The sequence below is a fragment of the Erinaceus europaeus genome, chromosome 9 (assembly GCF_950295315.1).
Source record: "Erinaceus europaeus chromosome 9, mEriEur2.1, whole genome shotgun sequence".
NCBI classification, from domain to species: domain Eukaryota; kingdom Metazoa; phylum Chordata; class Mammalia; order Eulipotyphla; family Erinaceidae; genus Erinaceus; species Erinaceus europaeus.
The window spans coordinates 10411006-10426655 of record NC_080170.1 but is presented as its reverse complement, the minus strand read 5'-3'; the positions used below and the strand labels follow the sequence as shown (position 1 = coordinate 10426655).

The 15650-nt window shown below is 42.4% G+C and overlaps 1 protein-coding gene across 5 annotated transcripts in view; it reads left to right on the top strand.

Annotated features, from left to right (window-relative positions):
* UIMC1 (ubiquitin interaction motif containing 1) overlaps nucleotides 1-15650 on the top strand; it is an 85021-nt gene that overhangs the window by 20113 nt on the left and 49258 nt on the right. For 3 of the 5 annotated variants that reach the window (XM_060197233.1, XM_060197231.1, XM_060197232.1), the window contains exons 5-8: nucleotides 264-363; nucleotides 688-1433; nucleotides 13091-13155; nucleotides 15489-15565. In XM_060197233.1, the coding sequence (XP_060053216.1) occupies nucleotides 264-363; nucleotides 688-1433; nucleotides 13091-13155; nucleotides 15489-15565 (988 nt within the window). The remainder of the gene's footprint in view (nucleotides 1-263; nucleotides 364-687; nucleotides 1434-13090; nucleotides 13156-15488; nucleotides 15566-15650) is intronic. The other 2 variants (XM_016188678.2, XM_060197234.1) reach the window with 1 other exon arrangement.

Below are 15650 nucleotides of genomic sequence, written 5' to 3'. Positions count from 1 at the left end.
TTTGCCGGTGGCAGGTTCTGAGCCACCGCGTACGCCCCTCACCTTCTCTCTGTTAGGAAAGGGGCTAATGTAGCCCAGTCACCGTGGGCTGCACTTTGTACTTAGTGACACTTGGTACTTGCTGAGATACATTGAATGGAGCAGCTATGTTCTGGAGAGGACAGTCTCTTAGCGACAGGGGCCTCTTCTTTGTGTCCTTCCTATGCCTCATGTGTAGCTGTTTTAATAATCAACCTGGTCTGGTGTGGGATCACTTGTTTCAGAGCTGCCGGCCTTCTGATGCGTCTGCTACTACATCTCCACCGCTGGCTACCGGATCGTCTTCACAGTCCCAGCAAGAGAAAACCGCAGACTCTGGGACCACTGAAGGCATGTCTCCCCGTTCTGACTCCTTCCACTCATCAAGTGTAACTGTACCACAGGGATCTTATGCTAAGAGTAGATAAACAGAAGGTCCCCAAATCCCTTTAGTGATATTAAGGAGGTTTAATCAGAAAGTACTTGAGACCTCACTAATATCCAGCAAGTATACTTTGAACTCCAAGGAGAAAAAAAAAAACAAAAAACCTGGCATTTGATTCATAAAGCTAAAGAAGAACCATAAAAAATTATGTAAATCTTAGTGATAATTTACCAAGCCCTCTTAATAAAAAAAGTTTGTCCTTGGCCCTACTTTTTCTTAAATACCTACAGGCATTTTGCAGCTGGTACCTCCATCACTGTTAAAAGGCTCACATATCAGTCAGGGAAACAAGACTGAGGAAAGAGAGAAGCCGGGGGACCACACTGGAAACATGGAAGAGGAGCCGGTCTCTGGCAGCTCAGGAGGCTGGGACCAGTCAAGCCAGCCAGTGTTTGAGAATGGAAACATTAAGTGTCCTGACAACTGTACTGGCCACTTGGCTGAGCACAGCCAGTGTGAGAAGCCACAGGAAAGTGCTGGCAGGGAGTGTGCTTTTCACAAAGCGTCTCAGGGCAGGGAGCACACACCTAGGCACTGTCTGCCTACCCCAGAAGATGCTAAAAGTCTCCAGGATGGTGGGGGCACTGTGCACTACTTTTGGGGTATTCCATTCTGCCCTGCTGGAGTAGATCCTAACCAATATACCAAGGTCATTCTCTGCCAGCTGGAGGTTTATCAAAAGAGCCTGAAAATGGCTCAGAGGCAGCTCTTAAAAAAGAAAGAGTTTGGGGACCCAGTGTTACCTAGACTACCTTCTCTGATGCAGAGTGAATATGACCAAGGGGATCAGGCTAGTGAGAAAAATGAAGGTGTCTCAGAAGATATGGGAGATGAAGACTCAAAAGAGGACAGTCAGGAGTCTAGGGCATCTGACTGGCACTCAGAAACCAAGGACTTCCAAGAAAGCACAATTAAAAGCTTGAAAGAGAAACTTTTGTTGGAGGAAGAACCAACAACCAGTCACGGTCAGGTAAGGGTCAGTGATGCTGTGATTAAGGATGATTTATTCACAGGTTGCACAAGGATTCTTTTGAGCTGTCTTACCTTCTTACGGTCTTTCCCCCTGAATTTTAAATGAACACATGCTCATTATGGAAAACTAGAAAAGTGTGGAAGAGTCTAAGAAGAAAACCATTAAGCATAATCCTAACATCAAGAGACAATCATGACTTCTGTCTGAGAAAAAGATTTTCAATGAAATGAGAGCACTTTGTCTTTCTCTCACTTCATGGTTTATTTTATCCTGTATACTTTTCAGCTAAGTATAGTTGAGAACATTGTTCTGTCATGTGGGATGTACCGTAAATCATTGGTTGTATATGAAATTTCATATTTCTAAGAAGTTAGTGTTTTGAAGAGGTAATAATTAAAAGATTAAATAATAAAATGTTCACATGATTCAACTTAAAAAGACAAGTAAGGGGAGTCGGGCGGTAGCGCAGCAGGTTAAGCGCACGTGGCGCAAAGTGCAAGGACCGGCACAAGGATCCTGGTTCGAGCCCCCGGCTCCCCACCTGCAGGGGAGTCGCTTCACAGGCGGTGAAGCAGGTCTTTCTCTCCTCCTCTCTGTCTTCCCCTCCTCTCTCCATTTCTGTCCTATCCAACAACGACAACATCAATAATAACTACAACAATAAAAAACAAGGGCAACAAAAGGGAATAAATATTAAAAAAAACAACAACAAGGGGGCCAGAAGGACTGGGTTGGAGCCCTTGTCCACCACTTGGGGGCATTAAGCGGGGGACTTGACAAGCAGTGGGGCAGTACTATGGTGCCCCTCATCTCTCTGGATTTGAGCAGGCACAAAGCCCCCATGGTTTGAAAAAACAGAAAAGACTACTCTTCTGTTCCCATCCCCAGGCAACTAGAACCCCTTCTAGGAGTCAGTGCTTGTTACTGGTTTCTAGTGTATAATTACAAAATACTTGAGGCACTAAGTCAAACGTGTACATGTTCTTGACCTAATCTTATTTTATTTTTTTTTAAATTTTTATTTATTTTATTTATTTATTCCCTTTTGTTGCCCTTGTTGTTGTTTTTTTTAATTGTTGTAGTTATTATTGTTGTTGTCGTTGTTGGATAGGACAGAGAGAAATGGAGAGAGGAGGGGAAGACAGAGAGGAGGAGAGAAAGATAGACACCTGCAGACCTGCTTCACCGCCTGTGAAGCAACTCCCCTGCAGGTGGGGAGCCGGGGTTCGAACCGGGATCCTTATGCCGGTCCCTGCGCTTCGTGCCATGTGCACTTAACCCGCTGCGCTACAGCCCAACTCCCGACCTAATCTTATTTTACACAGATGAGACTGTACCGTGCATATTACTCACCACTTGGTGCCCCTATGTCTGTGGTGAGAGCATTCTGTGATAGTAAAGGGCTTATTCTTTTATTTTGAATATTTAAGATGGCATGTCTAATGAACTTAGTGTATCCAGCTCTGTTGGTGGGTGTTTAGGTTGTCTTAAGTATTTTCTTTTCTTTTTTTTTCCCCCCAAAGATATTTATTTATTTATTTATTAATGAGAAAGATAAGAGGAGAGAAAGAACCAGATATCACTCTGGTACATGTGCTGCTGGAGATTGAACTCAGGACCTCATGCTTGAGAGTCTAGTACCTTAGCCACTGCGCCACCTCCCAGTCCACTGTTTAAGCATTTTCTTTGTACATGTTTACTTTCTTTTGCGAGATCACCCTTAGTTCTGGTGTGTGGTTGTGCCAGCAATTGAACGTTGGACCTCAGGGCCTCAGACGTGAAAACCTTTTGCAGAACCCATATGCTGTCTCCCTGATCCTCTTTCCAGCATTTTCTGTTGGCAACTTTACTTAGAGATGACTCTAGTGTAGAAGCTATTTGTAGGATAGTTCTGCATTTAATCGGTAGATCAAAATACAAGCCTTTGCAATTTTCTTAGCTGTTGCCAAATTCCTTCTGCACAACTGCAGATTTACACTCATTTGAGTTTATAAGTGCTGGCTCCGCATACCTATTACCAGTTTGGTGTTATCTGGAATTCTTGCTCTTTGCCAGTCTGAGAGCTGGAAAATAGTGTCTTAATGCACTCAATTTGCATATCTCTTCTACCTGTAGATGTGACCCATTTGTATTTTCTGTCTGTTTAGGCCGTGCAGGCATTTTTCTTCTTTATTGAGCCTTTTCATTAGCTGGACACGCTTTATACACGAGAAGTGGTGTTTTGTTGGGATATGACGCACAGAGTTTTCCTGTTTATTCCCCCCCATGATGCTGCATGTGTTTTGCTTGTGGTGGCTTTGTATAATGTACTGAGAACAGTCTCATCTGGGAACACTTAGGCTGCCTTCTTAGTCTCTTTCTGACATATCTAGATTGTATTTTATGTGAAAGTTTATTTTTCTCTCTGAATATTGTAAAAGCAGTCACATAATTGTAAGTGATTTTTTTTAAAGGGTATTATGTTTTATGATTATGCTTTATTTTGTTGCTAGTTCTGTTATTGGACTCTGAATTTTGTTACTTTCTGTGTCTTATGCTGAATTCAAAAAAGGTCAACTATGAGAAATTTCTTAGTATTGTTTAGAGAGCTTGGATTTGGAGTTTGAAGTTTCAATTTTGTGTTTTAGGTGACTGTGTTGCCTTTTGGCAAGCCATTTTAACCTTCCTGAATTTCAGGTTTTACATTTGTAAAATGAGAATAGTAGAGTTTGTCTTTGAGTCATTTAAATGGTTAAAGTGTGTGGTCCGGGAGGTGGCGCAGTGGCTAAAGCACTAGACTCTCAAGCATGAGGTCCTGAGTTCAATCCCCGGCAGCACAAGTACCAGAGTGATGTCTGGTTCTTTCTCTCTCTCCTATCATTTCTCATTAATGAATAAATAAAAATATTTAAAAAAAATAAATGGTTAAAGTGAAAAAAATGGTTAAAGTGAATTATGTAAAATGCCAGCTGAGATGGAAATGACAGGCACTCAGTGGATGATAGTTCTCTCTGAGGGACAGTCATTGAGGGGATCTGTGGGAATCATCTTTCCTTAGCAGCCCTCTCCACCCACATTTTGAAAGATTGCAATATGGAAAGAAGGCAGTTTTATTAGCAGCTCCCTTTTCCATATGAAAGTTAGAGATGTTTATGATAATGTGTGTTCTTTGCAATTCAGAGATGCTTCTTCTATGGGAATAAGTGAACACTTAATGAACTTGAGTTGTTAGTTTGAAAGAGTCCCAGGAACCAGAAATGCATCAAGCTTTGAGGTTTGAAAGCAAGCAGTACCTTTGGAGTTAGGCCACTGTCATGTGTGACCTCATTAAATTGAAGTTCTCTAACATCATGAACAGACCACAAGTACTACGGAAAGTATTACTAATTGGTACCATTGAGCTAAAACAAATCAAGCTCTCCTGGTGAAAAAAAAAAAAAGCCTATCACAAGAAGGCAGAATGCTTCTTAAATTCTCAGATAGAATACTAAGTCTAGGGAGTCGGGCTGTAGTGCAGCGGGTTAAGCGCAGGTGGTGCAAAGCACAAGGACCGGCATAAGGATCCCAGTTCGAACCCCACTTCCCCACCTGCAGGGGAGTCGCTTCACAGGTGGTGAAGCAGGTCTGCAGGTGTCTATCTTTCTCTCCTCCTCTCTGTCTTCCCCTCCTCTCTCCATTTCTCTCTGTCCTATCCAACAACGACAACAACAATAAAACAACAAGGGCAACAAAAGGGAATAAATAAATAAAATAAATATTTAAAAAAAAAGCCATAAAAAAAAGAATACTAAGTCTAGACGTAACCAAGTCTAGAGCAGGGTAAGTCTAGACAATGATCTGTGCGGGACTGAGAAATTGCTCACTGCATGGGGAGCCTGCCTGTCATGTATGGCCCTGGGTGCAAGACCTGGCACACCATATGGAAAGTGTTATGGTGGCACTGAGGGGAGCTCTCTTGCTATGATATCTCTCTCTCTTGGACTGTCTGTCTCTCTCCCACTCTGAATGAAAGTTGGCCCAGTGGGGGGTGGGGTTGATAGCATAATGGTTGTGCAAACAAACTTGTCAGTGCCTGAGGCTCTGAAGTCCCAGGTTCATCCCCCCCCCATAAGCCAGAGCTGACCAGTGCTCTGATTTAAAAAAAAAAAAAAGAAAAAAGAAAGTTGGCCCAGCACGGTGAGAAACAAAAAGAGGTGTGTTCCCCTCCTACCCCCAGCTTTTTTCCTGCAGACTGGCTTCCTTTGCTTCTTAGTTTCACTTGGTGGATGTAAACTGATGCTTTAGCTCCCAAACCTAAATGTAGGCTAGAAAAGTTTCATTTTACTTCTCTCTCTCTTTCTCCCTCTCTTCCTTTCCCCTTCTCCCCAGAGCACTACTCAGCTCTGGCTTATGGTGATGTGGGGGATTGAACCTGGGACCTGGGAACCTCGGGCACGAGAGTCTGTGTGCATAACCATTATACTACCTCCCATGCCCTAGGAGATTTACTGTTTTTTTTTTAATTTCAATTCTTATTTACTTATTTAAATTTTTATTTATTGACAAGACCATAGGATAAAAGGAGTACAATTCCACACAATTCCCACCACCAAAACTCTGTATCCAATCCCCTCTTGATATTTTTTCTATTTATTTTTTTTAATTTATTAAATTTTTTTTTTTATTTATAAAAAGGAAACATTGACTAAACCATAAGATAAGAGGGTTACAACTCCACACAATTCCCACCACCAGAACTCTGTATCCCATTCCCTCCCCTGATAGCTTTCCTATTCTTTAACTCTCTGGGGGTATGGACCCAAGGTCATTGTGGGTTGCAGAAGGTTGAATGTCAGCTTTCTGTCATTGCTTCCCCGCTGAACATGGGCATTGGCAGGCCGACCCTACTCCCAGCCTGTCTCTCTTTCCCTAGTGGGGAAGGGCTCTGGGGGAGCGGAGCTCCAGGACACATTGGTGGGGTTGTCTGTCCAGGGAAGTCTGGTCGGCGTCCTGCTAGCGTCTGGAACCTGGTGGTTGAAAAGAGAGTTAACATACACAGCCAAACAAATTGTTGACCAGTCATGGACCAAAAGGCTGGAATAGTGCAGATGAAGAGTTTGGGGGGGGGGGCTCCATTTTGTAGATAGCTAGTAGGCATATTTTAGTTACATTCCAAAGGGCCTGTGGCTATACTAGTTTTTTTTTTTTTTTCTTTTTTCCCTTGAGCCTGAAATCTGATATGCAGGTGGATCCAAGTTATTGTCTGGGGAGATGATGTCATGGTTGGAAAAAAGGACCAGAAAGCTGGATCAAGGAAGAGAGTAGCTCCCTGATATGGGAAAGGGGTATAAGTATTGTTGACTATAAAGGAGATGTACTCTTTGTTCTAATTCCATGCTCAAACTTCTAGGAAAGGATTTATGGGCCACATGGGGTTAGTAGTCCTTACCAGGGGTGGTGGTGACTTGAAGGGGCAGTATGCGAAATTGTACAAATGCCTGTGAATGCAGTGGGAGGGGTGATGGATGGTTCCTTCTGTAAGAGGGAGGGGTGGGAGTCAGAGAGGAGGGAACCAGGCAGACAAACCTGTAGGCATGTAGTGCACTTATTACCGCGCCTCTTAGAAATCTTAGTTGCCGCCCTGCCCCCCCCCAGTGCCTGGGATGAGCCCAGTGCTCTCCTGCCGAGCAGCCTCCTCAGTGCATTGTTCCTGTTCTGAGACAGACCAGAGCACCCTTTCACCATTCATGAAGTCTCACCCGTCTCTGTCTGTGGTGCTCTCACATGGCGCCAGGGGACAAGTCTGGGGTCTCATGCAAGCAAGGCGTGCGCTGTACCCACAGGACCACCTCAGTGCTGTGGGATCTCTCCTCAGCTTCTGCTTTTGTACTTCTAAAAATAATCTTTTTTTTTTTAATTTCTTTATTGGGGAATTAATGTTTTACATTCAACAGTAAATACAATAGTTCGTACATGCATAACATTTCCCAGTTTTTCATATAACAATACAACCCCCACTGGGTCCTCTGTCATCCTTCTTGGATCTGTATTCCCCCCACCACCCACCCACCCACCCCAGAGTCTTTTACTTGGGTGCAATACGCCAATTCCAGTTCAGGTTCTACTTGTGTTTTCTTTCCTGATCTTGTTTTTCAGCTTCTGCCTGAGAAAATAATCTTTACTTGTGTTGTTTTGAGAAGACAGAGAACTTGAGAGGGACGAGGGTAGAGAGGGAGAGAGACATACCTGCAGCATTGCATCACTCACTGTTTGTGAAGTTTCCCCCTGCCGGTGGGAACCAGCAGCTTGAGCCTTCATCCTTGAGCACTGAAACATCTCCTCAGCTGGGTGCACCACCATCTCCCCCACCTCCTTTTAAAAAATTTTTTTTTTTTTTTTAAACAGAGCACTGCTCAGCTCTGACTTCCAGTGGTGTGGGAGATTGAACCTGGCACATTGGAGGCTTGGGCACAAGAGTCTCTTTGCATAACCATTATGCTATCTGCCCTGCCCCAGCCCCTTGTATTTTATAAGTTATTTATGCCATCATTTTCCAAATGATGCCAAAATGATTTATAGATTTTACTTTTTATCATTATGTAGTAAGTAAGCTATCTGAAGATCTCATCAGTATTTTAGAAGTTTAACTGGTTATTTTGGCTGTGATAATTTTATTTTTAAAAAACAATTTTTTTAAAAATTAAAATGAGTGTCCTTAGTGCTGGGTTAAAGAGTGAACATGAAAGAAAGATTTTCTTAGTAATTTTTTATTTGTTATTAACAGTTTGTTACAAGATTGCAGTGTACAGTTCCACACCACATCTGTCACCAGAGTTCCATATCCCCGTCATCGTTCCCATAAGAAGAGACTTGTTAATTATTGCCAAACAACTTTCCAGAAAGGTTGCTTCCATTTGTACTCTGTCCAACATTTTGAGATTACCTTGTTCATTGCATTCTTGTCAGTATGGAGTAATGTCTAAGGAGACAAACTTACTATTTTTTTTACATTAATTAAAAAATTTTTTAAAAAAATTATCTTTATTGGAAAATAAAGCCAGAAATCAAGAGGGAGGGGGTGATAGAGAGGGAGAGAGACAGAGAGACTCCTGCAGCCCTGCTTCACCACTTGTAAAGCTTTCCCCCTACAGGTGGGGACCGGGGGCTCGAACCCGGGTCCTTGCACATTGTAATTAATACATGAGCTCAACCAAGTGCACCACCACCTGACCCTACATATTTTATTTTTATTGGATAGGGAAAGGGAGAAATTGAGAGGGAAAGGGAGATAGGGAGAGAGAAAGAGAAATACCAATACACTACTTCACTGCTTGTGAAGCTTTCCCCCTGCAGGTGCTAGGGGCTTACGCATGGTAACGTGTAATCACCCAGCTGCACAACCACCGGACCCACTAAACTTACTAATTTTATAAGTGAATCCTTCACACTTTGTAATGCATCAGGACTTATGTTCAAGCCTCCATCTGCCTGCTACTTTGGGAGCACCAGGCAAAGGGAAGCTTCATGAGCTGTGGAGCAATGGTGTGGTATCTCTCATTTGCTTTTGTCTTTCATCTCTGTCCAAGAAAAAACAAACGAACAAAAAATGGTGGCATTATGCAGGCACAAAGCCCCAGTGAAAATCCTGGTTGGAAAAAAAAATTGAATGTGCTTGTTAAATATATTATTTTTTTATTGATTATATAGTTTTCTTAGAGTTGCCAATATTCAGGACTTCTGGTTGATAGTTAGCAAGAGTCCCAGGACCAGGGACTGAGAAACTTAGGTTTTCATGCAAACTTCTTAGATGAGGGCTTAATGGTTATGCAAAAAGACCTTTCATGCCTAGGCTCCAAAGTCCTGGGTTCAATTCCCAGCACCACCATAAGCCAGGGTTGAGCAGTGCTCTGGTAAAAAGTAAATAAATATTCTTCTTTAGTTAGACTCGGGAGATAGCAAAGTGGTTATACAGAAAAGCCTTTGTGCCTGATGAACCAAAGGTTCCAAGTTCAACCCCCAGCACCACCAGAAGCTAGAGTTTAGCAGTGTCCTGGAAAACAGAAACAAAATAAACACTCAAACCCTAGATGATAGTGACCTTGTAAATGAAAATGAGAGACCATCCTGCTGGCTGGAAGGCAGGGAGGTAGAGGGCTAGTATGTTGGCAGGTCACTACTCTTCAGGGTCTGATTCTAATTTTTTTTTTTTTTGAAAGAAGTTTTAAAACCTTTATTCCCTTTTGTTACCCTTGTTGTTTTATTGTTGTAGTTATTATTGTTTTTATTGATGTTGTAGTTGTTGGATAGGACAGAGAAACGGAGAGAGGAAGGGAAGACAGAGAGGGAGGAGAGAGACACCTGCAGACCTGCTTCACTGCTTCTGAAGCAACCCCCTGCAGGCGGGGGGCGGGGGAGGGCTTGAACCGGGATCCTTGCAATTTGTGCCACCTGCGCTCAACCCGCTGCGCTACTGCCTGACCCTCTGCTTTTTTTTTTTAAGTTTAGATACTGGAATTTTGTTTCCCAGAAATGACCAGATTGTGTGGGGGTGTGAAAACTGACTTTGACTAACCAATGTTCTCACTATCGGGAAGGCTGAAATAGTAGTCAGACTACAAAAGTAATCAGAAAATGGAAATTTTAAGGCATGATTCATTAGGTTCTGGAAAGATTCGATGAGTTATCAATAGCAGAGGACATTTCTGTGGTGGTCAGATGATGTGCGCATTCTCTTTCTAGGCCATGGTATTGAAGACACTGCTTGATTCCAGATCTTTGGATTTTTCTTTTTTTAGATTTATTATGAACTATTCCCTTCCCATTAACATGTTTCTGCAGGAACACTGCAATGTCATGATTTCTTAGTTAAAATTACATTCCTGTCATGCTTCCCTGTCCACCTTAGATTGAAATATTCTTTTCAGAGTTTGCTTGTTTTGCGATGTTTCCATGTTCTGGAACAATCTCAGTTTTTCCTTCTGTTCCTGTAACGGCCATTGACTTGTAAGTTTCGAAATTAAAAATAATTCTTTAAAATGAAGACATTCGGGTTCAAACCCCCGGCCCCCACCTGCAGGAGGAAAGCTTTGCAAGTGGTGAAGTAGTGCTGCAGGTGTCTGTCTCGCTCCTTCTCTAGCACCCTCTTAATTTCTGGCTGTCTCTATCCAATAAATAAAGAAACAAAAAAAAATTTTAAAAAAATGAAGACGTTCTTGGAACTCCCTGTTGAAACAGTTGGGAAGATCATTGAGTAAACAGTGTTGCAGTGGTGGTTAGAGGGTTAAACTCCTCTTGAAAACTATATTTCTTCATTTCTTCTTTCCCAGAACACTGCTCAGTCTGGCTTATGGTGGTCTGGTGGTTCAGGGGCTTGAAACTGGCACCTCAGAATATGACAGTCTGTTTGTATAACCACTATGTTATCTTCCCCCACCTGTAAACTAGCTTTTTTTTCTTTTTAAAATTTGTTTGTTTATTTTTCCTTTTTTGTTGCCCTTGTTGTTTAACATTGTTGTGGTTATTGATGTTGTTGTTGTTGGTTAGGGCAGAGAGAAATGGAGAGAGGAGGGGAAGACAGAGAGGGGCAGAGAAAGGTAGACACCTGCAGACCTGCTTTACCACTTGTGAAGTGACTCCCCTGCAGGTGGGGAGCCGGGGCCTCCAACTGGGAGTCTTACGCCGGTCCTTGTGCTTTGCACCACCTGCATTTAACCCACTGCGCCACTGCCCGACTCCCGTAAACTAGCTTTTTAAAGTTTAGCTTTGCTCATTTCTAAAATAACTCAGTACTTGTTGTCTCAAGAGATTGTTGTGAGGAAAGAAGACAGTATATGTGACATGATTAGCAGATATTTGGCACTTAGTACATGTACAATAATTAAAAATAATTAACAGTGAGCACGATAAGGGTTTGCTTTAGTCCAGAGTAGGTGGAGATAGATATCTTACACACATCAGCGCCATGACTGCTTCTGAGCTCCAGTGATTCGGAAAAGGTAAAGTTCCTTTAAATGGGCACTAGGTGTCAGTATTTGCTTTCCTTTTTCTCATTTGCTATTTCAGGAATGAAGCAGTGTTTTGTCACTATCGGGTCCAAACAAATAGTCAGGTGAAGTATTTATTGCTGTTGTATTTTAGTCCTTTTGACAGTTTTGTTCAGCCCTCATTTTTCATGATGACTCCATTCCCAATCATTGTACAGCTTTGTCTTCCGTTTGACTGAAGGCTCATCTCAGCTATTCCTCGTTATTTTGTATATTTCATCATTTATGTGAGTGCTAGAGAGATGCCTAACTTGTTGAGGTTATTTATATCCTGTTAGGAAACCCTGGAAACTTCAGCCAGTGGCTTTACATCAGCTGGAGAAAGCCTCACAGCTCTGGCACTTCCTCAGTTCCCCAGGGTGGCAGTAACTGTTTTTTCCGTGCTCTTTCATGCATCTGCAGTTAATGAGTTGACACACCAACTGTACCATTAATCATAGACAATCATCTTTTCCTTATCCAGTTGCTATTTGTTGTATTTCTTTTCTCCTCAGAAAAAAAATGTTCACTTAGGACTTTACTAGCTTTTTCTTGAGATCAAACTGAAAAAGATGCTTCCTCACCTCTACCCTTCTGGGAATCTTAGCGTAGTTAGGATATATGACCTGCTTTTCCTTACTAACAATCAGTGTTTGATTGCAGTGGCCCAGTAGACAGGCTGTGAATGCTGCACCCCAGTCCTGAATGTAGCCTGGGAGTACTGCGGGGCAGGACGTGTGTACCTGTGAACTCTTAGCTTACAGCGCAGGATGCTGTGAGCTCCCAGACGTTTGTTTGTTGACTGAGTGCTTTACAAGTACAATTCAGAGTGAGGAGTCAAGGTGCTGGAGTATGTAGCCTGGTGCACTGTTCAGCCTGTCTCTCCCAACTTGAGTATCACTTTATTTAAGCAGTGTTTTTTTTGTTTTTTTTTTTTACCAGAGCACTGCTCAGCTCTGGTTTATGATGGTGTGGGGGGACTGAACCTGGGACCTCTGGTGCCTCAGGCATGAAAATTTTTTTTTTTTTTTTTCCATTAGAACTGCTGCAGGTGTCTCCCTCTTTCTCATCTCCTTTCCTCTCAGTTTCTCTTTCTCTTCTCTCTCCCCTCCCCCATGTGGTCAGATATTAAACTATAATGGCAGACTTGTGGCAAAGGATTCCAGGTAGCCTTCTCTTAGAGATGTCCTATCCTATGTAATGTATGATTTGGTTGGGCTTGTTTTTCCCAACTCAGTATTTTTGTTGAAAACAACTTTTCTGTATATCTCCTCCTTTTACAACAAAAACTATACTTTTCTGAAATCATCATTCATTTGAATTACCAGTATTAAATGTCTTAGATTTCACAGTGTCAAAAATGTGTTTTTCTTGTTTAATTCTCACATTAACACTCTATGAGATGATCATACATATTTTAAGATGAGGAAACAGATTTAGGTGTGACGTATCTGGGGTTACAAAGTTGATAGGTGTTTCATCTGTTTTTTAAATTCTAGTCTCTTGGCTGCTCAGGCTCTACTTACCCTTTTTACTAAAGCTTACTTAATGTGAAATGTTTTATTCTTATTGCTAATTCTGAGTGACAGTGTTGAGCAATTACATTTTTAAAAGAGGAACAGAAGTCAGTTCATCTCTGCCTGTATATTTAGAGTGTCACGTGTCTCTTTGCAGTCTTGCCAAGGACTATTTGTTGAGAAAACTTCTGAAGAAGGAAACTCTGTACCTGACTCACAAAGGTAAGACTAATAGTAACATTATTCTGGGTGTGAATTCTCTAATGCCTGAATAAGAGATAAACCACATGGGTGGGACTATATAGATAGCCAGGGGCTTTGCAACTAGTTTTGACAAGCAGAGTCCAAGAGAAAGCATTGTTGCCTCTGACTCAAATATGCATCTCAGAGAGACTTGGACTACTAAGGTGGAAGAACTCTTAGAGACTTTCTCGCCTGGTTAGGGCTAGGGCTAGGGCTGGGGCTGTTAGGGTTAGGGTTAGGCACCAGTCCTGTTTACCTGATCTCCCCATGACCTTTGCTCCCCTGGTTCTGTTTATTTTGTCTCTGTAACCGACCATATACATCTTTCTCATATGCCCCTAAGACTTATATCCTCTTTGGAGCATTCTGTTTACTCAAGCCACATTCAGCCCGCATTTCTCTCTCTCTGTCTGTTCTGTGACACCTTTACTCTGGTTGTATCTCATCTTTCCCTTACATGGTTGTGTTTGCAATACCTCCCTAGTTATTCTCGTCAGTTGATTGATGGGGTCTTGTGTCCTTTTTTTCTTTTTTTAAATATTTTATTTATTAATGAGAAAGATAGGGGAGAGAGGAAGAACCAGACATCACTCTGGTATGTGTGCTGCTGGGGATTGAACTCGCGATCTCATGGTTGAGAGTCCAATGCTTTATCCACTTTGCCTTCTCCCAGACCACTTTTAAAAAATTTTTTATTATGTTTATTTATTTATTGGATAGAGACAGCCAGAAATTGAGAGAGTAGGGGGTGATAGTGAGGGAGTGAGAGGACGGGGTAGATAGTATAATCGTTATGCAAAGAGACTCTCATGCCTGAGGTTCTGAAGTCTTAGGTTCAATCCCCTGCACTACCATAAGCCAGAGCTGAGCAGTGCTCAGGTAAAAAAATAAAATAAAATAAGGGCGAGAGACCGAGAGATGCCTGCAGCCCTCCTTCACCATTTATGAAGCTTTCCTCCTGCAGGTGGGACTGGGGGCTGAACCTGAGTCCTTGCGCACTGTAACATGTGCACTCAACCAGGTGCGCCACCACCCAGCCTCCGGGTCTTGTGTCTTTTCACATTAATTGTATATAGTGGTTGATGGGTTACAGGCTGCACTATATACTGGGGCAGCAGGTGACCTTTGGAAATCACTCAAGAGCTTAATTTCGAGTTGTGTGGCCTTTGTCTCCCATATGGAAATTGAGTTGCTTTTTGCTGTAATTTAGATGGGGTTTTTAGGCTTTTAGCTAGGCTGATACTACTAGGTATTTCTTTGTGAGAAGAAGAATATGGTTTTGGTTTCATTCTCCTGCTGTTAAAACTTTAACTGAGTAGGCCTTCTGCTACCCGCAGGCCCCTCTGCTTTGTTGTGGTGAGCCTTGTGTAGAGCAGATGTAGGTTTTAATAAATGATTATACACTTTGTCACCAGGAGAGAGTTGGACTCACAGGCAATGTGGTTTGACTTCAAATTGATTAGTCCATTTTATAAATGTCGGCAAATTGTTTTGTGAGGGACACTTTGAATAGAACCCAAATGTTACATGCAGAGTAAACTGGTTTGGATGTATAACGAATGCTGTAAGATGTTTTATTTAGAAAGAGAAATCACTTGTGGTTTCCTATCAGGATTGAGTTACTTATCATGAATCAGCAGCTGTGGTTACTCTCTCTTCTCTGTGGTCCTTGGTTGATGTGAGGATTTGTGCTTTTTAAGCATCCTCTTGCATAGTTGATCAAACTCATCAAAAACTCTATGAAGCTTGAGGGGCCTCTCTTAAATGCTCAGATCTCTCAGGCTTGTGTCCGTGTGTCAGGAAGAGATTGCAGTCCACAAACAGGGCAAAGCAGAGGTTGGATGAGGGGAGCAAGTCATAATTATGTTTTTATCGGAAGGGATGTTCAGCTTGTGTGGGCAGATTTTTTACTGGAGGGCCGTTTGGAGCTGTATGTTGTTTTGTTGCCTGAGAAGCCACATCTTGAGATAAAGAGGACGCTCAGCTGCAAGTTGAGGGGAAGCTAGTGTGTTGCCAGGAGCATCCCCACGTCTTCTCTTGAGGAGTTTACAGAGCTCTAGGCCTTCAGAAGGCTGGGGTGGACTCCCTTGCCACCCTCAGGTAGGATTGAGCTTCTGTCTCCAGTGGTGTTTGTAGATAGTCTTTACCCATCAACCTTCCTCCGAGAAGATACGGGGGGTGGGGGGGGGAAAGCAGCATTCATTTAATGACTTCACTGGCACTGAAATCAGCATGTCTGTTTTCTCAGTTTCTGGCCTAGAGTTCTCACTGTTTGTTTATTTTTATTTTATTTATTATTTTTTCTTTCCTAGCATTGCTGCTTTGACCAGTAAGAGAAGTTCAGTTCTTAGGCCCGAGTGTTCTGCAGACGAAATCACTGTGTGTCCTGGTAAGTACCTTACTTTGCTTTGACTGAATTTATCTCAGCTCTCTACCTCTCTGTGCTCATGAGTTTTGTAGACTTTGCCAACCCA